At 40.8% G+C, this 27,466-nt stretch overlaps 1 protein-coding gene across 8 annotated transcripts in view; it reads right to left on the bottom strand.

The window, feature by feature from the left end:
- MCTP1 (multiple C2 and transmembrane domain containing 1) overlaps positions 1–27,466 on the bottom strand; it is a 406,611-nt gene that overhangs the window by 122,229 nt on the left and 256,916 nt on the right. For 7 of the 8 annotated variants that reach the window (XM_040986053.1, XM_040986052.1, XM_040986051.1 and 4 more), the window contains one exon: positions 27,149–27,268. In XM_040986053.1, the coding sequence (XP_040841987.1) occupies positions 27,149–27,268 (120 nt within the window). Of the gene's footprint in view, positions 1–23,483; positions 27,269–27,466 lie in introns of those variants that run through there. The other variant, XM_040986058.1, reaches the window with a different exon arrangement.

Consider the following 27,466-nt stretch of genomic DNA (forward strand, 5'->3'; position numbering starts at 1 on the left):
AATTCTAAGAATATAATGACATTTCTTCTCTTCCTCCCCCTGCCTCACTGTCTCTCTCCATTCCCTCCTTCTCACACTCCCTTCATCTCCCTTCTCCCCCTTTTTTTTTTTTCACTTTTGAAATAATATACCAAAGAAGATTCTTAACTAAATTCTTAGATACACCACTGTATAATCAGAGAATAATCGTGGTTTCATTTCCAGAAATTTCTGGAAAAGTCTGGGAGGATAGTTCATTTTGTTACCTTAATTCTTTATCTGATCTTGAAATTTTCGATTACATTCAAATAGATTTCTTAACATCCATCACTGGGCCAGAGCCATAGGAGATGTTCAATAGAGAAGTGTTAAGTGAGCAAATAAATCTAGTAACTGCATGATTGTTCTCCTGCAGCGTAACAAGAGGAGGGTTATGGTACATGTTTAGAATAGGTGTGATAAATTTGGACACAGAAAGAACAAGAAGATGAATGCTGGGCAAGAGATATGATGATTGATTTGCCAGAGCAGACAAGGTCTAGTTGGACTATAGGAATACCCAGAGATGCAGGTAGTAAAATACACAATGGAGTATGGTGTCATTAAAGACAAAATCTCATCATCAATATGATCAGTAACTTCATGATTTAGCCTAGTATTACTCCTATGGAATTGTAGGTCTCTAGGCTGGAAATCACATTGGCTGCAGTACCGTGAAGATCTAGGCTTTCTTGCTGATTAGCCAACTGACCGGTGAATGAACTGACCCACCAGGCCACGTGCCAGGTGCTTGGGCACAGACATTTCCTCCATTCAGGCATCCTTCCAGTATTACTGAGCTCATAGGGAAACACGATAGCACCAGTTGCTATCCAATACCAATCCTCTGCTGTCACTCAGCTCTGCCCCAGGGGATGCCACCCCAGCTGAGAGTCTAGAAAGTTTTATATCAAGTATCGCTTGCTAGCCCAAAGAAGTGGACACAAAGCCACCATCTTGTGCCTAGTACCTCCCCAGTAGTCAAGTTTTCACATTGGAACCCAAAATACTTTAGAGTGTACGCAGTAGGCTACTGGGTATATTCAGACAGAAAGTTAATCGGCAGAGGAAACAGTTTTTTCCTTGATAGTAATTTTTTAAAAGAAGTAAAATTAAGTGTGGAAAAATTTTAGAATAGCCAAGTCACAGTTATTTCAAAGTGTAGGGGACTACAAAGAAAGATGTCTTGCCCACCATGTGGCTTTCATCAGGCGGGGCCTACCAAGGTCCCCTCTGAGTGGAGATGTTTTTTTCCTCACACAGCTAGCCGAGTCTGTGAGAAGCACTGAGAGGCAATACAAGTCACGGCTCTGAAACCTGGTTCTGGCACTTTCTAACTCTAGGACCACAGGCAATTTTCTCTTTCAGAGCTCTGATTTCTTTTCCCATAAGAAATACTACAACAGCAGCACTTCCTTTAAAAGATTATAAAGATGGCATGATGGTGTTGGCATGCTGCCTAGCCTAGTATATAGGTTCAATAAATATTTGTTCTCCCTAATTGAAAGAAATGGATTCACAAATCAGATTCTAGCAATTTTAGACCCTTGATTCAGCATTTAACTATGTCTGCAGGTAATAACCAGTGATCCAGGGTCCTGATCTCCAGCAAGACCTAGAAGCTGAGCTATCTCAGACCCCACAGGGCAGACTAAGCCCACCATTTGGGACTGACTAGGAATCACCAGAAATGAATCCCAAATGTGCCAGCTGGGTTGGGCTCAAAGGGACATCCACCTCAAATATACACCATCTAACAAAACAATGCTTCTTTCCCCCAACTTGTAGGAGCTTCATCCTTTCTAGTTAAGTCTGACAATGGAAGAACTTAAGAAGTGTGATCTTTTTGAGGAATGCAAAACCATTTTCAGTTTTGAGAAGATCAAGGATGCAGATGTGTAAAGAGGGTGATACAGACAAAGATGACCTCTCTTTCCTCCTTTTTTCTCCCTTAATTGCAACCCCAGGGGTGTGGGGAGGTTGGAAGGCAAAGTTTTTGCTTAGATCTTCCAACTGAACAGTTTACATGGGAGAGGAGATGTTGACACATACTGGGACCACTGAACTGGAACTTTAATTGTCACCCATTGCCCTAGGTTTATTAAGGCTCTCACACCCTTTCCATGTAGCACCTTTATTTCTTCTTCATTTATATTGGGTCAGAAGAGGAAATGGACATCGTGCCAAGTCATCAAACACCTGGACTTACCAGGGTTTGACAGCCAAGTATAACCCAACAATTACTAGAAAATCACTGAGCTTAAATTCCATACTTACAAAAATTCTAGGACAAGATTCAAGAACCAACAAAATCATCTAATACTTGGGATGTAATAGAGAAAACACCATCCTAAAATACACACACACATATCTACATATTTTTTTTGAAAGGTAAATTTTACAGACAGAGTGTGTGTGTCTTCCGTCCACTGGCTCACTTCCCAAATGGCCACAATGGCCAGAACTGGGCTGACTGAAGCTGAGAGCCAGGAGTTTCCTCCTGGTCTCCCACGTACCTGGGCCTTGGGTCTTCCTCTGCTGCATTCCTAGGCCACAGAGCAGACAGCTGGATTAGAAGTGGAGCAGCAGGGGTAGGAACCAGCTCCCATTTGGGATGCTGGTGCTGCCACCATTCTTGTACCCTACCCCTATTCACCCCCCCCCATATGATTTGTGTGCTCTTGAAGGAAGAATTTCAAAGAGATTTATTCTGAGGGTGCACTTGAATAGATTTAAGAATTTTTAAAGTTTGCTTTGAAAGAGAGAGAAGGGGGAAGAGACAGGAATATCTTCCACCTCATGATTTATTCTTCAAATTTCTGACAGAGCCAGGGCTAGGCCAGGCCAAAGAAAGGAATGTGCATCCCAGCCCAGGCTTCACATCTGGGTGCCAGGGATCCAACAAATTAAGCTATACCCTGCTGCCTCTCAGGGCCTGCATTAGCAAAAAGCTGGATTAAGAGGCAAAGTCGGAACTTGAAGCTGGGTACCCAAAATAGGGTGTGGTCATTCCCAGAGAGCTCTAACTGCCAACCCAAAGGCCCACACCACATGTAAACAGTTAAGCCAAGATGTTTTCAGCAAGCAGCTGCAAGTATGTTTACTTGAGGTAGATTGTCTTTTTCCTGAGTGACTGGAAGGAAATGTTGCTAGACAGTGCCTCCCTCGGGTTTATGCAATGCAGATGAAACCGCTCAATACTTTGCAAAGAGTAGGTGCCCAATGTGAAAGGCATCATAGACTCAGAGAGCCAATGAGACTGAAAACATGTAACTGGCTGTTTGGCATGAATCCCAGGTTTAAAGGCAAGAGGCAGATGTCCTCCTAGAGTTGCCAGCCAAGTTCACCAAGGAACAGAGACAGGGGACTCAAAGACACATCCCTGCATGCAAGGTGCCACTAAAAATCAAATGTCACTGCAAAGAAAGTATGCTGGCAGCCTCAGACACAATCATGGCACGTGGTAACCTCAGTGTCAAAAAATTCACGGTCAATCACCAAGACTGATGCTTCGACTGCAAAAAGCTCTTAGGATAGATGTTTTCTGATAAATACAGCTGAAAACCAAAGCTTATTTTCTATGCTGCTGTGTTACTCAGCACAGCGGAGAGGTGCACCTCCCATCCCAAATGTTGTGGAATTATATTCAGTATAGATTTGTTTACCAGGTCTTCTACCTCTCCATTTTTCCAGCAGCTGATGAGTCTCCCTGGGATGTAGACACATCTCTGATCAACAGCTGCTTGGCTTTTTCCCATCTTCCCACATGTCTCCCCATCCCCACATCCCTCCTAATAAATGTGCTCATATGAACACAGATCAACACGTTTTATGCATATATGTTTCCCTATATTGTATTCAAAGATACATTCCAAGTGGATGCATATAGACACTCCTATACATATAGGATTCCAACTGGATTCCCAGAGGGCAGTGTGCAACACATTGTTAAAATGTCTGTCATCCACAGAAGAGAGACAGAAATGAGCTGGGCATTAAATTTGCATACAGCCTGAAGCACACGGGTTCCTCCACGCGTACCGTTCTACTGTTCTTGATGATGGGCACCTCTGACAGAGAGATTCTGTCAGGATTAGCTCAGGAAAAAACACCCCCAAGGAGATAATTTGAAGACATACTGAGAATTTGCCTCGATACATGAAAATAAACACGCAATCCTCCGCACGCTGAGCACATTGCGAGGTTCCCAGCGCCGCTCGGCTGCTCACCGGGGGATAATCGACTGCAGCTAATTAGCGCACACTCGGGCGTGGAGCTGTTCCGAGCGCTTGTCACTTAGGACTGATTTAGTCGCTGCCGCGCTTAAAAGGGACTTGAGGAGGGTTTTGTGTAAACGTGGGAGGAGAGAAGAGGAAATAAAAGTGCAAAAACAGCTGCAAAATTAAAAGGTGCTAAGGTCTGCTTCTTCCCCCTGAAGACATTAGGGAAACTTTGGAAAAACTATTAATGTTGCCATGAAGAACGTGCCTGCCTTGATTTTATGTTTCCTTCCACGTCAAAATTAGACACACACACACACACACACACACACACACTCACTCACTCACACAGGGCCTACAGATGGCAGCTAGGAAAAAAGCGCCCATTTTACCTAACGAACAAGCTCTGTTCGGTGCTAACACAGTAATCCTATCATCCTAACCACAATAATCGCGCTGACTGCCCCTCCCTCTGTTTTCTGATTTATTATTTGGATTTTAAGCCAATTGATTCACCAGTCATAGGATTGGGAGGGAAGAATCACCAAGGACTAAAAGGGCACGCACAATTGCTTTTTTTTTTTTTATGAAACTATCTATAAAATGATAAGGTGAGAAGAAACCCTAATGATTTTTAAAAGTTCTTCCTTAAAATGAGAGAAGGTACCACGGGAACAATCACCTAGACCATGATGGTGGAAGAGCGCAGTGGGATAAACGCAGCGGTCTCAGTAATCTTTTCAACTGACCCCTGAAATGTGAGAGCAAACACAGAGGAAACAAATGAGGTCAGACTGGGAGAATTTAAGAGTTGTAATTGATTGCTTTGCCCTGACCAAGTGTTTATTAAAGAAAATGACAATAACAAAAAGGAGGGCAGGGAGAAAATACCTACTTTAAACTCGATACCTGAAGCAGCTCCCAGCTAACTGGAATCATTCCTGACCTGGGGTAACTGCACTTGCTGTATGAAGCTACTTCCAAAAGTTCATGGAAAATGGATTAAAAGACTAATTTATTTTTGAAATTTGCACATTTTCACAGTATGTATGTCCATGGGTTTTCTTTAAGACCTCTCATATTTTACCTTGTTAATGCAGATGTTGCTTATTAAGAATAAGCACATTTGAATAACACACATGCACACACATATATATATCAATAGCTTGACCTAGCTGATAAAATAAGATTCAGCAAAGATGTACTGACACCATTTATGTGCCTGAATCACGTCTTCTACCACCCCCTGAGCTAAGTTAACAGCACAAGCTGTTCTTCATCCTTCCCAGACTTGAACTGAGGAGGGAAGAAGATTCAGTTAGCAAACAGGTTCATCTCGAGAATTAATTCCGGTCATGAACTGCTACCTGAAGCAGGTTTTCCACACAGATCATGACACATGTGCGCAAGCTCATGCACTGAGAAAGGAGAGTGGCGTGTTTCACCAGGTATATCCCACAGGATGGAATGCGAGTGCTCAAGGCAAAGTCTCTGTAAGAAATGAGGGCGTCGAGGTGGACTGGTGCAATGGCTCAACTGGCTGATCCTCTGCCCTGTAGCTTCAGCATCCCACATGGGCACTGGCTTTAGTCCCAGCTGCTCCACTTTCCATCCAGCTTCCTGCTGGTGTTCTGGGAGACTAGTGGAGGATAATCCAAATCTTGAGACCTGCATTCACATGGGAGACTGGGAGAGGAGCCTGGTTCCTGCTTTCAGCTCAGCTCAGCTCTGGTCATTATGGCCATCTGGGGAGTAAACCAGTGGATGAAAGGATTTCCCCCCACCCCTGCCTCCTTCCTTCTCTCTGCAAAGCTGCTTTTCCAAGAAAAATATATCACAACTCTCTCTCAAAAAAAACAGACATGACGGGAAGATGATAGGTTGGAGTTAGGTAATGAACTTTATCCCCAAAAGTTGGTTCTAATTTAGTTTTCTTTTCAATAACTTTCCAAGAAACAATGAATTGTAAACATTGGTTTTAGGACCACTGTCTGTCTTTATATAAATTTTGACACCTAGAAAGTAAAAGCATCAACAAAATGTTCAATACTAAAGCTGAAGACAGAGCAGTTTGTAACTTTCAGGTACGTAAAATAAAGAGATTGTTTCTAACTTTGTTCATGGGTTCTGGGATGTTACAAGATGGAACCAATACATCTGAGTGAGGTGAACAGACTGGTTTATCAGGGCAAGACAAAGGTCTTGGTTTTGCAAGAGTAATTTTTGTCTCCAAACGTTAGCTCAGTAAGATTAGCTGGAAGCAGCTGCTCTGTCTTAATAGGATACTCCCAAGCAGCCTATGGGACCCCCCACTCCCCAGATACTCAGCACTGATCCATCAGCACTGGGAGACTAACACGGCTTCCCGTCAGCAGCAGCAGCGGAGAGAGAAGCAAGTTCTAGATGCTGTCAACCATCGTGTGACCACATCATCCTTAGTCGCTGCCTTCATCAGCGTTTGCAGCTCTGCCCAGCACTGACACTCAGGGGTGTCGGCTCAAGCGCCTGGTCATCCTTCAGGCTGCAGGTGGTAGCGAAGAGGAAGGCAGGAGGAAATTGTCAGAATGTAGGTCTTGTGGACATCCTGGCTCTCCCCTTCTGTCTGTTGTAGGTGTAACCTTCTGGACTCCTCCACTCACGCGCGACCCTTGGACTACAATAACATGGTTTCAAACACGGTTGTTTACTGCCTCCTTTCCTCCCATCCTACAGCAATTTCTTAATTCTCTTTTCTGCCTTTTGAAACTCATTCATTTTGTGGATGGAGTTATTTCTTTGTCGATGAATTACATACAGTGGGGTTTCAAAAAAATTCATTAAAATATATACTAAGGAAAAAAAATCTATGCTTGGATCTTGAAAAGTCCAACTTTAAAATAAATGTATCTTTAATTTCCATTTTTCCAGGAGTTTTTTGAGGTACCCATTGGCCTTCTGTGGGAGGACCCCAGTGGGCTCTGCAGGCTGACTTCATGCTGTAATATCTTGAGGGCAGTTGAACTTCACTCCTCCTGACATAGCTCCACCCAGGACCAGTGAAGTCAGTCCCAGTGAGGGGGAGAAGCTGTGGAGTGTGTGTGTGTGTGTGTGTGTTCTTCTACAGTACCTTTAGTGGTCCCAATGAACATTTTACATAATAGAAGGCAGGAGCCTGCGGTTTCCAAAAGGTGACCCAACATCACCTGCCTCCCCTTGTCAACTGCTTACAAAAACCGATTCTCCAGGACCACTTCCACTTGACCACAGCACAAAACATGGAAGCAGGATCTAGGCTTCTGTGCTTTCAACAATCTTCTAGCTGTGCGTGCAGCATGTTAACTCCGGAGAACACTTTTCTCAACCACTGAAATGTGGAGAACTCAAAGTCCCTTATCAGTAGCAGCAGTATCTCCTGAAAGCTACCCTTCATCTGTGAATTCCAACCTGGTTTTAACAAGACACGCGGGTGACGTATGCACAAGCACAGGTCAAGGAACTGCTGTCAGAACACAAAGTTACAGGGACTCCGCCAACTTGCCGACCCAGAGGATCTATGTGACTAGTGTCATTTTCGTCCATCTTCCCAGTCTCTAGCTCAACTGTCCTTTTAACTCTTAAAAGCTATGCCACGTTGGCTTTCCTGTGTGGCAGCAGGTCTAAATTTTTTTTCACAATGCTGTGTCTGTGCCAAGGGTATTTTCACATCTTTTGAGGCAACGAAGAAAAATAAAAGGTGAAATTTCTGCTGTGTTTCTTTGTTCTCAGTCACTTCCATCCCATTCTCCAGAGAGATCTCCGAGGCTGGACTGGGAACAAAGATGGATGTTTGTTGCTGTTGTTCTTTGCCCCTCCTCATCCTCACTGCCCTTCCAGGATGGACGGAATCTCTTTAGAACAAACCTTTATTGACTAGCTTGAGGCATCAGTGTGTGTGTGTGTGTGTACAGGATATGATGGAGGGAGGTAAATTAGAAAGAGGGAAACCTCACCCCACTCAGTCAAGTTCATCACCCCACAGGGTCAACCCCTTGTGTGAGGATGCCCCAGCTGTCTCCAAACAGAGGGGGCTCTATACTTTCTTGTGATTATCCTCAGACTGTGGAGGACCAGTGTAATGGGAAAAGATCACAAACCCACCTGTCCAGGCACCTGGGTTTTCTATTCTTCTATTTGCATCTGCAGCTTCAGCCTCATTTAGTTCAGATTAGACTGAAACCACAGGTAACACACCTGTGTGGTATCCTAGTCTAAGCCTTGGCTCGGGGGTAGGGGGAGGGTGCTGAGCAGGTGCAAGGACTGTGGGATGATCTATATGTATATTTAATGGGAAGAAAGTTTGCAAAGTATCTTCTATATGTAAGTCAACTACACTTCATGAAGGGATATACCATTGAATTTTATAACTGGAAAATCTTAGAAAAATAAAACCACATGTGGAGCTTTAAACACACCAGCCTCTCAAGCATGCTAAGACTACTTTCCTTGTCCCAAGTTTATCGATGCTTTCTGTCGGAGCTTCCCTCCATCCTACAGCCCTGGGGTCACTTTGTAAGGAAACGACTTCTCTATCTCGGCACTCAAGATGTGAATATTTTCTGCGAACCAGCTGCAGCTCTAATAACCACTGATGCATGGATTCAAAGGCCATGCCTTTCGAACAATGAGCTCTTCTCATCCCTAAAACTGCAGTCTGGGATCTTCCCTGCTGTCCTGGACAGCAGGCACGGTGGGCCCCAAGTGCAATCTCAGCCATTAAGATTCTTACTCTGATTGGATTTGTTTTCCAACTCTACAAAGGAAATCATTGATGTTTTATTGACATGCAGTTTCTAGGAACGGGATAATTTCTGGGAAATAAGATGCACAGTATTCCTAATTGATGGATCAACACTGGGAACTTCAAATCCTGACAGGCTGAGATAAGGTGACACAACATGGACAAGGATTAGCTTCCCCCTCACCAGGCAGTATCTTTCATTCTAATAACCAAAGTCATCCAGACATCCTGAAATATACTAAAGTTCAGTCTGCAAATGTAACGAATTCCTTGATAGGAAAGGAAAATACATGAATAGGATTTTTTTGAATTCCACACAAACAAGTAATTAGACATTCACATGACATATTAGCTAATATAGGTATTATATTAGCTAATTGTATAACACAGATGTAGTTTTGGCGACATTCTAGTATCCTATAAACCTATTTCCCTCATTGGCAAGATGATAATTAAAGCATGATTCCCCCCCCACACATTACTAATCAGCATTCTACTGTAAGCAATAATAAAACAAAGCAAACATATTTTTGGGAAGAATGGATCGTTATTCTGTTGACATTTTCTAGTGACACTAATTAATATGTGCTACAGAACAAAGTGTCCTTAGGCTTCAGATGCTCTTTCTCATTCCTCTTTATCAGCAAACTCCTATGCATCCCCTGAGCCCAAACTCAAATGGCCAGTCTTTCCTGGAGCTGGTCTCCATCCGTCTGTGTCACAGGGTTCAGGGCAGAACCAATGTGGACTTCTATTCTAGAATGCAGAGACCTCCCTGTCTGTGTAGTGACAGAAGGAATGAAGCAGCAAAGATGGGTCCAACTAAATCATCTCGATGACAAAAGAGGATTCTCTTCCTAGAGGTAATCAGTGATCAAAGTCCTAAAAACACCCTGTGCTTTTTCACTCTGCGAATCAGCAAGGTATGTGTGGTATGGGATACACGCTCTGTGATGGCGCCAATGAATATACTGCTGTCAATTATTCCAAAAACAGTGCTAAAAGGAGGAAACATTTTCCTTTTGCCATTTGAAAAATATATATGAAAGGGCATTCTGCACTATATGTTTAAAAAGAACTGGTCACAATAATGCTGGTCCTTGTGGCTCTTCATTCAGCAGGTGTAAGGTAAGCTGATGGAGATTCTGAAATGAGCTCATAGCATTAACACCTTGCATGAGAGCGTCTGACCTCAGAGGCATTTATTTTGAAGTCTTTCATGTATCAGTACTGAATTGTTCTCTTGCACTCCAGAACACCCTTGGATTTCTCTCTCGGAAGGGCTACATGAGAAACAGGGCATTACATTGTGTCCTAATTTTTGAGATTCCAGGTTAGGCACGGAAACATTCTGCTGCCTTCCACCTACATGGGGTCACAACGCAAAGTAAAATCACCCCGTAGTCAAAGCATGAACTTTCAGGCCAAACACTTGCATAAATAATCTGTAGGCCACTGTTTTAAGATCACAGTCCATCAGCAAAGTCTGGGACTTATGCAAATCCCAAGGCTTCCCTGCAACAGAGCTGTGACAGTGTGTCAACTCTGGCAGTCTAAATAAAGGAGTAAGTTGGGGGAGCTTTTGTGGTGCAAGACTGCTACCTACCGGCCGAACTGCAGAATGGCATGAGAGACAAATAGGAAAAGTAGTAAACAATTTTATATAATGGAATCTAAGTTATTTACTGACAAGGAGAAAAGCCCAGGAGAAGAGTGCTTAATACACAGGAGGGAACGCACTGACAGCTTCTGTTTTAAAACCACAATCCCGTTTTGGAGTTCTGCATTATTTCTCTTTCCTTTTGGGTCTTTATTTTTGGCTTCTGAAAAATGTAAACTGATAAAGTTGCTTGTGACTGCCAATACCTCTGAGTCTACATCAATTCTTCACGTAAATTCCACAGAGAATCTATTCTGATCACTTGCCTTGTGTTTGGTAGAGTGGCCAGTCCTGGAATCTAGATCTGTTTCCGCGGCAGTGTTTTTTTTGAAGGGGGGGGTGCGGGGTACAGGGAGGATTTCCTTATGTTTTATAATCCCTGACTCTCTAAACTTCAATTCTTCTAAAGCTCTCTACATTCGACATTTAGAACAACCAGAGGGGATATTATTTTTTAAATCATAAAATATTTAATACTTGAATTCTGAACCTTAGATGTGGCTTGTCTTATAATAAAGGAAGCAGATTTACATTGGCAAAAGCAAAACAAAAAACAATATACAGATGACCACTGAGCTCCTGATCCTATAGGTAAAAGTTCAGTGTCTGTGAAACACACAGAAAACCACAAGGCAAGTTATCAGAATGCATTTTCCCAAGGAGATTCCAACTTCGGTGAGAGTGGGTTTCAAAACTGAATAACATATGATGGGTAAAATACCTCCACAATGTGGCACTCCATATGCACAAATAAACATTCCCAATTCAGTGCACATGCTACGAAGAGGGCCAAGGAAACATCTGAAAAGGTAGCATGCCTCGCTCCTCATAGTGTAAAAGACGCTCCCTAACACTGTCAACATTTCCTAGGATTTGCATAAAGGCAAGCCACTCGTCGGTAATACTGCTATTTCTACAGCTCAGACATTCCGCTTGCCAGTCTGACGGGGCTGTTCCACATATCCTTATTTTTAAACACAATTTAGGACACACTTGGTTTGCAGAAAGAAAGAATACGGTTCTTGCACCGGATTTGGGGCTTGAAGAATACAAATTGGAAATCATGTTTGCAGCATTCAAGACTAAGAACCTTAGATGACATCTGACTAGCGCTCCTACATGCAAAAGCGTCCTAGGGCTAGGCGTCCACTTGCTCATTCAGTTTAGTCTGATATAAGGACAACTGCACACTGTTCAGCATTTGCCTTGGCTAAAGTACGAACCTTAAGCCATCAGGTGATGCAGTGAATGTGTTTAACAGTCTCTAATTTAGAACCATAAAAGTGGAGTGACAGAGGCATTAACCTATAGGTGTTGCTTGTTTTAGTCGCTTCCAGTGTGAGAGTCTCTGGAAGAGTAAATGTTTTCTATATGGTGTTTAACTTTACGTAATCATAATGTAATTAGGCTATGATTAAATGATCTCAATTTGGTTGTAATTAAGCAGATCATCTTTTTATTAGAAATAGCTCTCCATAATTAAATTGTGCAGGAGAAATTCTAATAAAGATTGAAGCGAGGACCATATAATTTCCAGAAGCAGATTCATAGCAAGTTTTCTATGAATTAATATTTAATTTGTCTAAAAATACATCTCCCCTTCCACAGCACTCAGCAAATTAGATTGTTGCATTTCCCACTGATTTTATACTTTGTGCAGTCACAACAGTTGTGAGCTAAGTGGTTAGGATGTTCAGGATGTGTGAGAGAATTATTAATTAATGGAAGGAAAGTTTTTAATATTGTCCTCTTAGGCAAACTAGATTGCTTAAAGGCCTAATTATTATTATTTACCTGGGGTAAATAAATTCATGTGTAGAGCCATAATTCCACTGTAACATAATTATAAACAGTAATAAAGGGTAAGAATTTTCCTACTGTACTTTGGGAACAACATATAAAACTAAATAATAAAAATCATATTACAGATTGCTAAATACTTACCCTAAGGCCATCTACCCAAACCAACAAAAATTATCCACCATAAGAAATAGTATCATTGTCCTGTTGGTATCATTTGGCCTGCTGTGTTTGGGTGCTGTTTTGTACTGTAGACTGTGTCAGAGCCCAAATGTGTGTATATGTAATAAAGCTGAGTTTCTTACTTTGCACAACTATATTCAGAACATTTATTTCTTCTTTATTTATCTGCATTGTTCTTACACTTAACAGGAATGAACTGCAACACCAAATTTGCCTCATCAGTATGAACCCTAGACCTACCAGCTCCCTTCCCTGCCATGCATGCTACTTTTATCTCTGCTACATGCTCTCTAAAACAGACTTTCAGAAAACACCAGGCAATAAACTACACTAAAATAATTTCCTTTATAAAAGCTTGGTGATCTTTGGCATCATTCACTATTTTCAAAGCCATAAAAGAACAGATAACAAATATATGACTCACAAATGATCAATTATGAAAAATAATCTGGTTCAGAAAGCTGTACGAACGGAAAAAGATGGATCACTTGTCTCAAACCAATAACGGCCATTGTTTGCGAATCCAATATTTGATTTTATCATTTACGTTGGGCAACTTAAAATGATTTTTAAACCACATTACTTTTAGAAAAAAAAAAAAGCAAAGCTATAAAGGTGAACTCGGGGGTTGTGAGCGGAGGAGAAACCAGATGTAATCTGTCATCCTTGAAACTATTTACATTCTTGTCTCGCAAAGACTTAGTGGGCCAGGATGGCTGCATTAGCAAGGACCCCACCACGTCCCAGGCAGTGGGCAGGGACAGGAGAGCTCTCAGGACTTTGATTCCTTCCTGCTTTTCATGAGCCACTTGGAGGGCTGCAAAGCCACAGCTCCGACACTCATTATGCAGAGAAGGGGGACCCTGCGTCTCTAAGCGGAGGGTGGTTTGTTAACACTTCTTAGGAGGACGGTGCTTTGGCTGCCACTTTGGATCTCACTGAGCAAAGCACAAGGAGGCTACCCTGCTCAGAAATCCTTTGTGACAAATTCCCTTCCGGGTTGTTTCATATTCATCATCTTATAATGAAGACAGAGGCGCAGCTCTTCCCAACCAGAAAGGGCACCCCCGTGAAAGGATGGCACCAGCCCTTCCTCCTACATGGCATTGTCTGAAAGCTCCTCCAATGTGCCTGTCCTGAGAGCTCAGTGACAGTCTTATGAGTGGCTTGAAACCAAGGCCTGCGCATCTCAGAAAACCAGAGCCAGTGGTAACATGTACATATGTTGTATAAGGGTAGCCTTGGTCCTAACCCTAGAAAATGATCCTAAACAATGCCCTGGGCAGTTTCAATGACAACACGGCAAGCACAAGAACAGAGTGGCAAAGAGTGGCAGTAATGATTGGTATCTGGTAGCAAGATGGGAAAACGATGAAAGAGGAATGCATTTATAGTAGAAGGTAGTCACAGTCTAGATGTTTTATCATTTGCACCTAGTCAGTTAAGAAACTAGAAATTTTGAGAGACTGAAAAGGGGTTTCGTTTTCTTCATCGGTGCAAAGCATTTTAAGAAAAATGAAGCCTTGATGCTTGGATAAAGCTCAAACAGGTTGTTTCAGGTGGAGATGATGACTCACCTGAGGTGGGGCTCAGCATGTTGTTGGATCTATTTCCACTCAGAATCTGAAAATGTGGTTGTGAGGTGGAATAACTGAGTTAACCAGCTCCTAAAGCTCTACACCCACCAAGTCTTTTTTCTTTTTTTTCATAGAACAGGTGTTAGTTGACCAGGCTGGAGCTTAGAAGAAGCATACGGTTAACATGTCTCATCACCCAGTTCTGTTCCAAGTCAGGGGTCAATTCCCAATACTGTAAAAATGGGTGTTTCTATGACAACTCCCGAACTTGCTAAGAAGTGGATGACCAACGTGAGGGATGAGTTCCTCCAAATACTGCATGATCTGTGGTCTGCACTCCGTGACCCAGGGGCTCATTGGCTGATGTAATGCCTGTGTACCTCCCTCTCTCAAACCCCGCACATTACTCTTAGCTTGGGTGAAGCTTAAATCAGACTCTCACATGAACCAAGTAGTCCACGATTTCATTTCTGAGTGGAAAGCACAATCCCAGGGGGTCTACGTGAAGCATTTTCATCTTTCATGATGAGTGAACCTGTTTATTTCTAGTCTCTATCCAGGTCCAGCATGGAAGTCAAAGCCTACAGGGTCACTTGCAGGAGCGGGATGTCTCATCCTCCACAATTTTAGGTCAAAAAAACCCTTTTCCTGTTCGATGGCATTCTAAACTAAAATCCCAAACAGGTGTTTAATGCTAAGGCTGAAACCAAAATATTCCCTCATATAGTCTGCAACTCTGATAAGACTTCCCTCGGAAATATAATGGTTACATAGCCCTTGTGGAGCTTTAACAAACCCCTATTTTCTTCTTTCTACTCCATACAATGTGCGGTCTATTTGCACCCATTCAGGACTAAATTACAGATAAAGTTACAGCAAATTTGTTTTCTCAAAAAAGCAGTCAGCCCTAATATCCCTTGAGTAATAAAAGCCTTGTCTTTCATTCAGAACTAGAACTGGCATAATTTTCCCCCAGAAACAAACTCTACTTCCTGCAACAATGGACCTGTTCTTGAAATGCTGAATGGGATACGGCTCAATTTGCAGGTGTTCAGGTATAAAGGTAAAGGGGCATTTGACCCCTCAACTGGCAACTGTAGCTGTGGTAGGTAACTTCAGTCTGCTAGCTCTACCGTTCTATTAGATAAGCTGCCAGCATTTGCAGCTCTGAATTACCGAGGTAGCTTCCAGTGAATCAATAATTTATACAGATATATCTCATTCATTCTGATGGTATAAAGATACATACTTACAGCCTGCTGTAGCCATGGAAGAAAGCCAGCAAGACATTATTTAGGAAGAAAGAGGGGGAAAAAGAAACCCATTTATCTACGTGAACAAAACCATCAAGTAATAATGACCTAGTGGCTTATTAATTTTATTTTTCAACTTTTCTAACCAACAGTGAGATGAGATAAACACATTGTTTATGCATCTCAATAAGTTTGCACTGACAAGTGTCAAGACAATATTTAAAATGATCAGATTGATTTTAAAATAGTGTTTTTATTTTTTCACATAGTAATATACCCAAGGTAAACAACTGGGGAAAAAACCACGCACCTGACAAAGTTGCATGAAGTAGCTTACCTAAATCCCACAAATATTTTATCACTAAATTGCAGCATAAAATTATTTCTGAAGACAAGAATCAAACAAGCACTAAGCGTATTGCTAATATAACCTTATGCTGTTAATCATTACCTGGGGAAAATTATATAGTGTTTTATACACTAATGCTATGACATTTTTATTAACTCATAATCCCTGTGCTAACAGTGTGCATTAAACAAGAAATAATTAAGAGGGCAGCAAATATTAAAAATGCCTACACTAAAGTTCTTCAATCACGTTAAAAGGAATCCTTTAGCCAAAGTCGTCAAGGCAAAGCAGCGCCCAGAACACTGTGGTTTATAAAGACTGGATTTACTCATTGACAGACCCAGATCATTGAAACAGTGTTTCATAACTTGTGTTACTGATCTTAAAATTTAAGAGAATTCACACTACAAACCTATGATAAAAACTCTCTCCTAGCAACTTGAATTACACATAGTGACTATTTCTTGAAAGATCTGACAATTTATTTAGACATAAGAAGCCACAGATGTTGGTGCCTTGCCCATTTTGCCTTTTAGTTCAAGGCTGGGTGTGTGTCTGGCTTGGACACACAAATGGGCTGCGTTCAGCCCTGGTTCAGAGAGACTGCATGCAACAGTCTTACAAAGACGATAGCAAGTCCATTTCCCACTCAGGTACACAGAGAAACCATTTTCTCCTTTCTTTTCCAAAGCATCACCCCTGGTAAACAGGGCAGATGGTAAAAGTCTCCAAGATGAAGACAGTGAAAGGACATGAGAGAGAACCAGACAATGAGACGGAGCGGGAGAAGAAGAAGATGCAGAGAGAAAGGCAGATTGGGAAAGGCATCAGTACGCTAACCTCTGCCCCCCAATCCCCAAGCCCTTCTGTGTGCCACTCTGGGGCTGCCTGTTGTAAACAGCTACCATGGCTGGCCTTCCAGGAAGCAGAGAGAGGAAGGGGAAGGCCTGGAGTTGTTCATTTCTGACAGGAGGAAAAGGGGAGAAATGTTCCCGTACTGATCTCACTAGAATGACAGGAACAATGAGTGCGAATCCTGCCTAGGTACCTTGGTGTGAGAGGAGAGCAGAAGACACACTCTCCACTCCCCGTCTGCGGATGTCTGTTCTCAGCCTCGTCCAGCACAGCAGAGCGGATTTCCCTGACGATTTTGAGTTTTGCCACTGAAGTCATCTGGGTTGGTCATTTAACGCCTCCATTACTGAGAGTCTAGGAAAACTGGGAAAGACATGTGCATGGCAGCTGAACTGTATTCCGAAAAGAACTTCCTGCCATGGGCACTGGAAAGGCGTTAAAAATACTAAGCAACAACAACAACAACAACAACAACAACAAAAAGGCAGTTCTCAGCTTAGAATTTGTTTTATTTCCAAGTTCCTTAAACTCAGGTTAAACAGTCATGCCAGTTGGAAATGGAACTCAAGTATTGTCAGATATGCTTCTGGTATATTTTTACTGTCATGTGTTTGCAGCAAACACTGCTGGGACATCTCCCCTTGTAAATCCTCCTTCACTCTTCAGCCCGGGATAGAAGAGCTTCCAGAAATAATGCTAAGTGAAAGCTTTTTTCATACTGATACAAAAGCTGAAAGATGACTGAGCTCTTAACAGAACGCTGTGTTGTTGTGCTTTTGCATATTAGCCAAGTCCAAATAATGTACAGGACCTTCCATTACCACTTAAAAGCATTTCATAAAGATGATTCAATTTAGCTGTCTTCACTCCAATAACTCTAGTAGCGATCAATTGATACTACAAGTTTACAGCAACCTGTAAGTAATTTATACACTAAAGTGGGCAATGCTGTTGCTATTTTTATTTTGAATCCTATCAGAATACACCTCAATTTTTATTTCATTATGGGCACTACTTTGTAAAGGGATAGTCCATTCCATCATGTTGTTTAATTTTCTTCTGGGATAGTTTAGATCCATAAAGCTTTAATGCAAAATGTACAAAGACCAAAAAAATATATATATAATAATACAATGAAGCTGGGTCGCCAATTTTTCTAAGCAATTCATTCACTGGTTTCTCAGCATTTGGTTAGTCTAATGGAAATGTAGGCCGTGAACAGATTCATCTCAGCAGTCTTTAACTTGGGCCATTGCTAGTAGCTTAAACTATTTACACAAGCCTGTGAGAATGTATGTTTGGATTCTGGAAAATATATTTTTAATGAGTCAACATTTACTTTGGGATTCAGTCAATTATATTACTTAGAGGTCAAATAAAACTTCTTACCTAAAACATATCTTACTCAAACTGTGACTCCCTTAAGATCCCTCTATTACTACACGCACACCTCTGCCCAGTGTTTCAGAAAGCAATAGCGTGATGTAATCTCAACTAGTAGAAAAGTTACTCAAAACTCAGGGCACATGATTTAGGGACCTTCTTAGGCCCTACCTCTTTGTGTTAGGAAGGCTGGGTTTGGGATGGCTGGAGCTGAGGTTGGGACAGATGTGTTGCTAGCATCCTAAACACCAATATTCCCATTCCACAGCTGCTGCTCTGGGAAGGGATCAGGAAGTTTTGAGAGAAGGTTGCCTCTCTGTAGCTTAAGCGCCCATCTTACACAATGGACTCAGGCATCTTATCTGGAGAGACAGGACTGCATGAAACACACAGCAGCTGAGATTTAGCATTCGGAAATATAACTGCTACAGGAGGCTCATACTCCGAGAATATAAACAGTGAAAGACACAGTGCACACTCACTCAGAGGAGGAACTGAAAGGTCCCTAAATACCAGCCTCTGGCAGAGGTTTGCAGTGGGATTATGCAATGGAAGAACCAAACTCCTTTTTTAAAGAATCTGAACAAAATCAGATATATCTGGCTTCTTGGAAGCTTTCACTACTGTTGTCTACAGAAAGCAAACAGAGCCGTCTGACCTTCAACATTTATGAACACATTTTCTCTGAGTAGTAATCATGGCTCTACTAACACCACCTCAAAATAAAGCTGCTCTCTTCTACAACCCCCTGGGTATTAACTTGTGCACAATCAATGGGTCACTTTTGGCATTTTTTTTACTTGGTGACCCCTTATTTTCTATTTCTCTAATAAAAAAAAATGGGAACATTATTTAATTCACCAGTATTTCATGATAAAACTGGATGAGCTTTTTTTGTTTCAAACTTTTGAGCATTGTCTGGAATTTGCTTGGCAGGGATTGTTTACGATACAAACTACAGAAAGTGTGGTAGAATTGCTTGTGTGCAGCAATGTGGAATATAGAACATCATGTACCTAGATAGTATTGAAAAGTTTTTGATTCCTATGTTGAGCTGAGTGAATCATCATGCAGAACAGTCAGAAGTGTCCTCATGGTTTTAAGTGACTTATCTATTCCCTAACCTTTTCCCCCTGCCCTTCCAGTGAAGATCTAATGGGCAATTGAGCCTAATGAAGTATGCTTTTATACCTCTGACATATGATAGTCATTTAAGAACATAAAGATCAGCTATTAGCCATAAATACCAAGCAATGTATGGACAAAACCCATCAAACCCACATAATGAGAGAGGTTATAGTATATAGACCAGAGTTCATGTTCACCCTACTTCCACATCTTAGCAAAACACAGCAAGGCACCTTTGGAGACAGAGGAAGGAAGTAAACCTTCATCTAGATTTGGATGGAGGAGGAAATCAAATTTTTCAATTTCTGCAAAGTCAAATTTCCCCCTTCAATCAGACTCCAAAGTAATTGCTAATTTTGCACAATAACCACAAATTCTGTTTCTCTAGAATGCCTCCATATAGGGATAACTTACATCACATGCATGTCAGACTTTACCACTGCAAGTGGGAGAGCAAACGTGGCTCAGCTGCCATTGAGGCTTGTCTACAGCATACATTCTCATCAGAGGTGTCATGGTTCTTGGTGGGCGGACAGCAAAAACCTGAGATACCACCACCACATGTGGCCCTCCAATGCACAGTCCTCTGAACAACATCTTTTCCCTTATTCCCTTATTTTTTCATTCATTTAAATTTTTTTTAAACTAGAGTGGTTATAAGAAAAAATTCGAGAAGCACTGATTTAAGAGCAAATAAGAGCCACATTTTATCCCTGTAATTTTTATTTCTTCCTTAAAAGTCAAGGTTAACCTTGACTTTCCACTGTTCTTTGATTCTGAGTTTTCTCTGATTTTCTGGTCATTATGCCCTTTGAGCTGCAAGCTGATGACTGCTGGGAACATCTTTTACTCTGTTATTGATCTCTAAATGTTACTGATGGCTGAGGGTTGGGCCTGCCATCACAGCAAAGTAGAAGATGCAATGTAAAGCCATGACCCACAGGCTTCCCAGTGTCAAAGGTTGACTACTATGTCTATCTCCAATTTTTACTGTAATGGTAAAATGTGGTAAGATGAAGGCAAGAGAATAGGCAAGGAAAAACAGGAACAACTTCTTTCACAATATTTCAGGCTAGCTTTTCGCTTGCGAGATTGGCTCCTAATACATTCATCATTCTAACAAATGGCTTTAGAACTAGTCACAACAGACAGTTGGCACCACAGAAAATTTGTGTTTCTATTTCTTAGCATGGATCCAGTACAAAGGGGAAAAGAAATCACATGCAGAGGGAACTTAAGGATCATGGATATTACCAACAGTATCTATGCCATGATTTACATTGTTTGAAGAGATATTACTCTTTCTATACAATTTAATTAAAATCAGTAATGTAAGTATTACATCCATTTAAATCTTCCCTTTGCAAAATACTTAAAATTGCAATGGAATGTGGTTTGTCATTTTGCTCAGCATGTGTGTCCCTTAGAATTTAAATTCCAAGTTTCAAAGAAGGAATTTGTTCAGAGGACCAGAACATTGGTTTAGGAAATTGGACTGTAACAGCAAGACATCTCTGAACTCTTATTTTATAATATCTTGATCTTTTGTTAACTCAGTTGTAAAACATGATCCATGTAGAGGAGATTGAAGAATCTCATAAATGGGTAGGAGCTGAGACCATAGGACAAGTGACAAGAGGAGGCAGCTGGAGGTAAAATGAGACAGTGTCTACAATGGCAGAGATGGCCCCAAGAACTGTGACATCTTCCACACTCCTAACTTTTATTGCATGCACCCTTTAGGTTTGCAAGAAGGCCACTTCTTGCGTTTGAACTACTATCATAGTTTTGTGGAAGGGGCTTATGTTTGACAACAATATAGCACAACATTATATATATATATATATGAGAAAACATGAAATAGTTTCATGTTCCCCAAATTACTCAAGAAGAGCATATCTCCAGATTAGAACAACCTGGTTTTATGTTAGTGGACAAAGAAGACAGAACTGAGGTCTAACAAAGCATGCACATCAGCTGCTGTTGGGATTAAACCCTTACTGTAAATATAAAATAAAATTTAGGAGGAATAAGCTTTTCAGAGTAGCATTCCCTGTGGCTTATGCGATTATTTCCTTCCAAAGACCACAAAACCCTTTTGGTGACATTTATTAAAATAAACAAAAAAGGACGTTTGTATCATCTAAACAGAACAAAAATCTGATTTGCAAATGTACTCTGTTGCATATATAATACATAAAACAACAAAGGGAAAATGACCATACACTCAAATAAGCCTACCAACAAAACTAGAGCGTCAATCCTCATGAAAGATTACAGAAAACTGTTCCACTGTTTGCATGCTTTTTTTTTTTTTTTTAGTCTTAACTAAGATTCAGCATTGGTTTTCAACTAGCAGTGATCTATCTTCAAGTCCAATTCACGTTTAATTCCTGGTCTTTGGGTGGGTGGGCATAATGGGCTTTCAAGTAATTGCAGGAATTTATATGTAATGTGTAGTGAAATCTAACTTACTTTTCAGGTAATTTAGGACAATATTTGGAAAAAAAAATTCTCTGGCAATGAGATACATTTTAAGGAAAAGCTTATATTTTCAGTATCAATTTGATGTGCCAGAATGCCTATATGAATCAGGCAAAAGTCTTTACAGAAAAAAAGAATCTCAGAACTAAATGATTTTAAGTATCCATACTTTTTCACTCAGTAAAAGGAATTCTGGGTAACTTTGCAGGTATGTAGCTGTTTTGTAAATCTGTGATATTGTTAAGTTTTCTTTTTCTTTTTCCTTACCTGCAAAGGAAATGTGTAACAGAGCTTAAGCATTGTATATATTAAATGGAAATACTGTCTGGTAAACCTAGTGCTTGAAGCAGGACAGGAAAATGGCTTGAAGTATAGACTTACATGATTTTTGATAAATTCTTGAGTATCTGATAGGATCATCAATTGTAAGCAGTTTTGGTTTTGTGCTTGTTCAATTTTTTGGTGTCTTTGTATTTCTGTGTTGTGTGGAAACCAACAAAATGTACTTAGAACATACAAGCTTTTCACATTCTGGTTTTTCTGGAACTACTGTAGCAACAACAAAAAGCTACAGTTTTCAAATAAGACGTGTCAATATTATTTGAAAACTGTCATAGTCTTGAAGCATAATCTTTGTTGGTGAGGCTCTCCTGACGGCTCTTAGATTTGCAAAAATAGTAATTTCTGATGTAAACTTAGCATGACCTTCCATCTATATGTAGTGTTAAGTCATTACTCTATATTTCATTGTTCAGCAATACGAACGCCAGGACTTGAACTACAGGCGATAGAGACATGTCTTTGTTTTCGCACTGCTATTTCTTCTTAAGCAACTCTCTCTTTTGAGACCTTGACCATGAAGACTACTTTAAATATCACTATGGTTTGCAATAATTCTTATAAAATCCATCAGCATCTTAATAGCAGTAGACGGCAAACCTATCACAAGGCTCCATGAGGGTCTATTGTCTTCTGGTCCTTGTGTTGTACCCATCAGCCTCTGCAGGCCCAGTTCTTGGTGTTTTTTTTGCTAGTGCCTCCTCCATTTTTTAAAAAAAACACAATCATTTGGCTACACAGAGCTGCCTCATGCCATTCTTTGCATACATCATCTCCATTTTTTTTTTCCTTTCTCTCCCTGCATAATGGCCCAGCTTTTCTGCGGGTAGCTGATGTTCCCAAGTGTGATCTTTTTCTAAAATAGGGATTGAATGAAAGTAAAGCACAAATTATCTGAAGGCAAAGGAAAACTAGGCCTTTGAAAAGGACCCAGAAAGGGATAAATAATGAACCAGAGTGGCCCCAGTGAACTGCTGCGGAGGCAAATCTCTCTCTCTCTCTCTCTCTCTCTCTCTCTCTCTCTCTCTCTCACACACACACACACGCACACACATTCAGGAACACCAAGTTGAAGCTAGCGGGGAGAATCTCCATCAGCAAGCTATGCCTTGCGAGAGGTTTGAAACCAGCAGCACTCCAGAAAGGAACGGAAACAAATGGCTTTCACGAGCTGAGACTTCAGCATTCAAACATGCCTTTTTGGAATACAAGGTCCTGCTACGAGTTGACATCTCTTCATAATTCATGTTCATTGCTCCTCTAAGTAAAATATGTGTCTCCCTTTAGTTATTCTGTTAGAAATGGTACTTTGAAGGCAAGAGGACATTTTTGATAATGCACATCTTAAGACTTTTCATTAAAGTACCAAATTTAAATTCTACCTTTTTGTGCACTCTGACATTTTTGTCTGGCATTTTCATTAATTTTGCGACATACATAAATGTAGCTGAAATGTTAACTGATCAATACTTTGTCTCTCTCATGTAGCACTACCGCTCCACTCCCCAAGGACCTACACAGCAGAACAGAAATTAAATGTGTAAAATATCAAATGTTAATGTTAAACACAGCGGCACTTACTGTATAACGACAGAAAAGGCTAAAACAATTCCAAATGGACAGATGGTACCACAAATTATCTACAATCACATTTAAAGATTAAAGTTTGTCCTGCAGAATAATTCTCTGACGCACACTGAAGTGTGTCCTTTTACTGATAGCTCAGTTGTCCAATTATTTTTGTGCTCATTACAGTGAGAAATGACAGTACTGGAAGGAGAGATGTACCGCATTTTTTTTTTCTCCCATGTTGCACCCACTGACATCCACAAGAATACAAAGGTCTGGTCAAAAGCCTGATGAAAATTAGGCCCAATTTATGAGACATTCCCAAGTCTACAATAGATGATTCCTGAAGATGAACAGGCCTACTGCACCATACATACCTGTGTTTGCTTTCAGGCCAAGCTTGAAGGTCAATGTAAAGACCTTCTTTACAGCACAAAAAAAGTGAGGCTATTCAGAAACACATTTGCTTATAGTTGATCCACCTGCAGACCTACTGCATTTTTTGCAAATGTCAAATGACTTTAGGTCTTCCCCATGGCACACAGGGAGTGGTTGGGAGGCGGGGCTTATGCTAAGTCTTCCTTCACAGAAACTGGAATCATCTACCTACCTACCTATCTATCTATCTATCTATCTATCTATCTATCTATCTATCTATCTATCTATCTATCTAACTATATAGATTTATGCCTTGATTTCATTGTTCTATATTTATTTTTGGACAGTACATTAGAAACAAAAAACCAAAATGTAATTTAAAAAGTAACCCTTATATGCTTGACTGATCTCGGACAAAAACCAAGGTGTGCAATGATACAAAAGCATGGCTGAATGAGGCAGCTGCATTTATAAAAAGTGGGCCAAGTGCAACCAATATCATTATAATAAGCCCATGAGGCATCAAGAGGGAATAATGGAAACAACATGTGTATAGCAATGGGGTGCTTCTCACACACTCTTCCAGTTGGAGGAGTTCTCTTCAGTAACTTGCCCATGAAGGCTCTATGTTCACAGAGAGAAACTTTGAAACCTTCAGTTTTAAAAGACATCATTTAGCATCTGTGAGATGAATAAGTTCCCCAGTAGCTTTTATCTGCACTGACGTGATACTAAAATTATAAGACATATATTTTAAAAACTCCTTTACAGAGGAACTGATGTGTGCTGTGTGGCCCTGGGCAAGAGTTAACTTCTCTGTGCTGAAGTTTCTTCCTTTGTGTCCTGGGAAAACATCAGAATCTATCTAGAAAGGCTTTAGGGATACAAAAATCGTAAATGCACAAGAAGCAGTCCCCTGGCATATGTTAAACACCTAATAAATACTGTTGTGATGATTACATAAGCACCTTTGTATGTCAGAATTTCAGGTTGAAACAGATGATTGACAACGAATTATGAAAGAGTTTAAAATCTAAAAGGAAACTGCGGGGAAGAATTACACAATAGCATTAAGTTATGTCTATTATGATTTAATAACTACCTTTATTACAATAAACTATTATTTACCTGGCATCATTCAAGAATGAATTTCTCCAAAAAAAGGAACGTGTGCAGCTGGACTGATTCCTCCACAGACTCACTCAGCTATTTGCTTGAGGCACCAAGTGCAGGTGCCACTGAAGGCTCAGGGCAAGAAACCAGTTCCCACCATCATCAGCTCCTGGGCCAGATCTACAGCAACGCCTTTGGGCTGTATTATTCATTGTTAAATCTCCTCCAGTAGCAAGCCAACTCTGTACTTTTCTCCAAGGAAACACTCCATACTATCCTTTTTTCCTCCTGTGTGTGCACTTTGTAGCTGGGGGTCTGTTTTTACCATGAGAGTCTGTGGACCCTTATCCTACATCTGTTCCTCTTTTTTATAAGCCTCGCACATTCAACTGTGTATAACAGGACTGAATATGACCACCTGCTAAGAAAGGCAGCCACATTTCTGCCCTAGTAGTGGGGTTTGTCTCAGAGTGAAGTCGCTTGAGAAATACTATGTACATGGACCCACATTTCCCGGAATTCTGGTGTTTGATTTTTTTTCTTTTAAGAACAAGCGAATTTTGAAGGAAGGCTGCCATCTTGAACTCACTTGACATTGACATGTGTGTCTTCTAGAAGACAGAAATTAGAAAAAGGTGCACACCCCAGTCATGTTACAGAACTCAAAACGAATATTCCTGAACCAATGACAGACTTTTGTACACTGCCCTGTTTTTGAATTTTGCAAACAGCTGTGGAGAATGACTTTGGAAAGAGTGAATCAAAAATGGCAGTGTGACCTTTGCAGTGGAATTTTACTGCTATTCTAAGGCCCTATAGATTCTGGAAGTAATGATATAAAATAGACCTAGAAACTCAGCATCATTTTTTCTCACGAATGTCAAAATGTCTTTTGCCAGGGGAAAAAAAGATCCGAATAAAGTTGCTGTTAGAACACGCCGATAAACTTCTTATGTGACAGGGTAACTAAAAGACCATTGACAGAAGGAGTTTTTCCCTAAAACTTAACAGTAATGCTTTCTTTAAGGAGACAACAGCATGTCTATGGGAAGAAGGCTGCCTAACTTTCTGGTAACTTACAACACAAAGGGACACGCACACTCTTTGTTTCTGTGCTCAGCCATTAAAGAAAGTCTCCATACAAGGCTGGAGAGGAAGACAGACTCCAAGGACCAAACAGCTGTGCAACCCCTCATTTGAATGGTAATACTAAAAAGGTTGATTTGTTAGTAATTAAGGCTCTTCTTGGAAGAGCCCATAATAAAGTTGGGTTTTGCTAAACTGGCAACTCTCAGGAAACATAAGGTCCTCATATTCTCACACACACAAAAATAAAATAAAGGATTGCAAAAGGAGGACTCCCACGAAACTTCCAACTAAAATCCTTCACAAGCAACAATAACAGGAGAGCAGAAAATTCCAGCAAAAGCTAATGGGAAAGTTTTTTTTTTTTTACTTGTTTGTTTTGATTTTCCCACTCTGCCATTAGATTTCATTGTGAGTTATTAATTGATCAGAGTAAAAGGCTGCAAGTGGAACACACAGGGCTATTTGACCCTATCATCACCTCACTGGTGACTTTAAAAAGGGAAAACCTTGGATAGGACAAAACATCTGCTAAATATGTCCTATCCACTGACAACTGAGTCACGTATTAGAGCCCAACCAATGGGCCTTCCATTGTCAAGGATTTTCATAACTTGACAAAATAAAGGAACGCATAAAATCAAGCCGAGGACTGTCAAGACTATGGCTGTGATTGTATCTCATACTCAAGAGTTTTCCTGGCCTTCCTATTGGCATTTTGGAATTATGCAATATGCAAAAATTTCACTTTTTAACTGTCACAGGGAAAATTATACATTGGCTGAGATGGCTCGCGTTCCGGAAATCTGAGGGGAGGGAGATGTATTCTTGGATTCAGACCTTGTACAATCCATCAGGTCCCTGCCCACGGCAAATCTGTCCAGTCAAGTCTTAAAATAGGAGTTTTTAAATGGCCACATCAACGGAACTGTTACTATAGCCACAGAAACACGTAGCCCCGATGACTGCATTTAATGAATAACAATGTAAGTCATACCACAAAAGCAGCAAGACTCCTCGGGGGTGAATCCCAGTCAAAGCAGCTATTCACGTAGTACGCGGCATTCACAAGCACCATGACACAGCGTTTCATTCTGATAAAGTTTCTTAGTAGGAGCTGTAAGGAAAACGCAACTGTGATCAGAACTTGCAGGGCTACAAGCCATCAGGTCCCCTGACAAATGCTTCAAGTTTACTGTGCTTCACAAAGGATTCAGCAAGTGCATAAAGGTGCAAGACACCCCCCACACACTGTGCCTCACAAGCTAAAGGAAATGCAGTATTCCTGGGGAAGTCGGATAGAACTGACTTCGAA

This window comes from Ochotona curzoniae, unplaced genomic scaffold, assembly GCF_017591425.1.
Source record: "Ochotona curzoniae isolate NIBS_2020 unplaced genomic scaffold, NIBS_Ocur_1.0 contig_4501, whole genome shotgun sequence".
NCBI lineage: Eukaryota > Metazoa > Chordata > Mammalia > Lagomorpha > Ochotonidae > Ochotona > Ochotona curzoniae.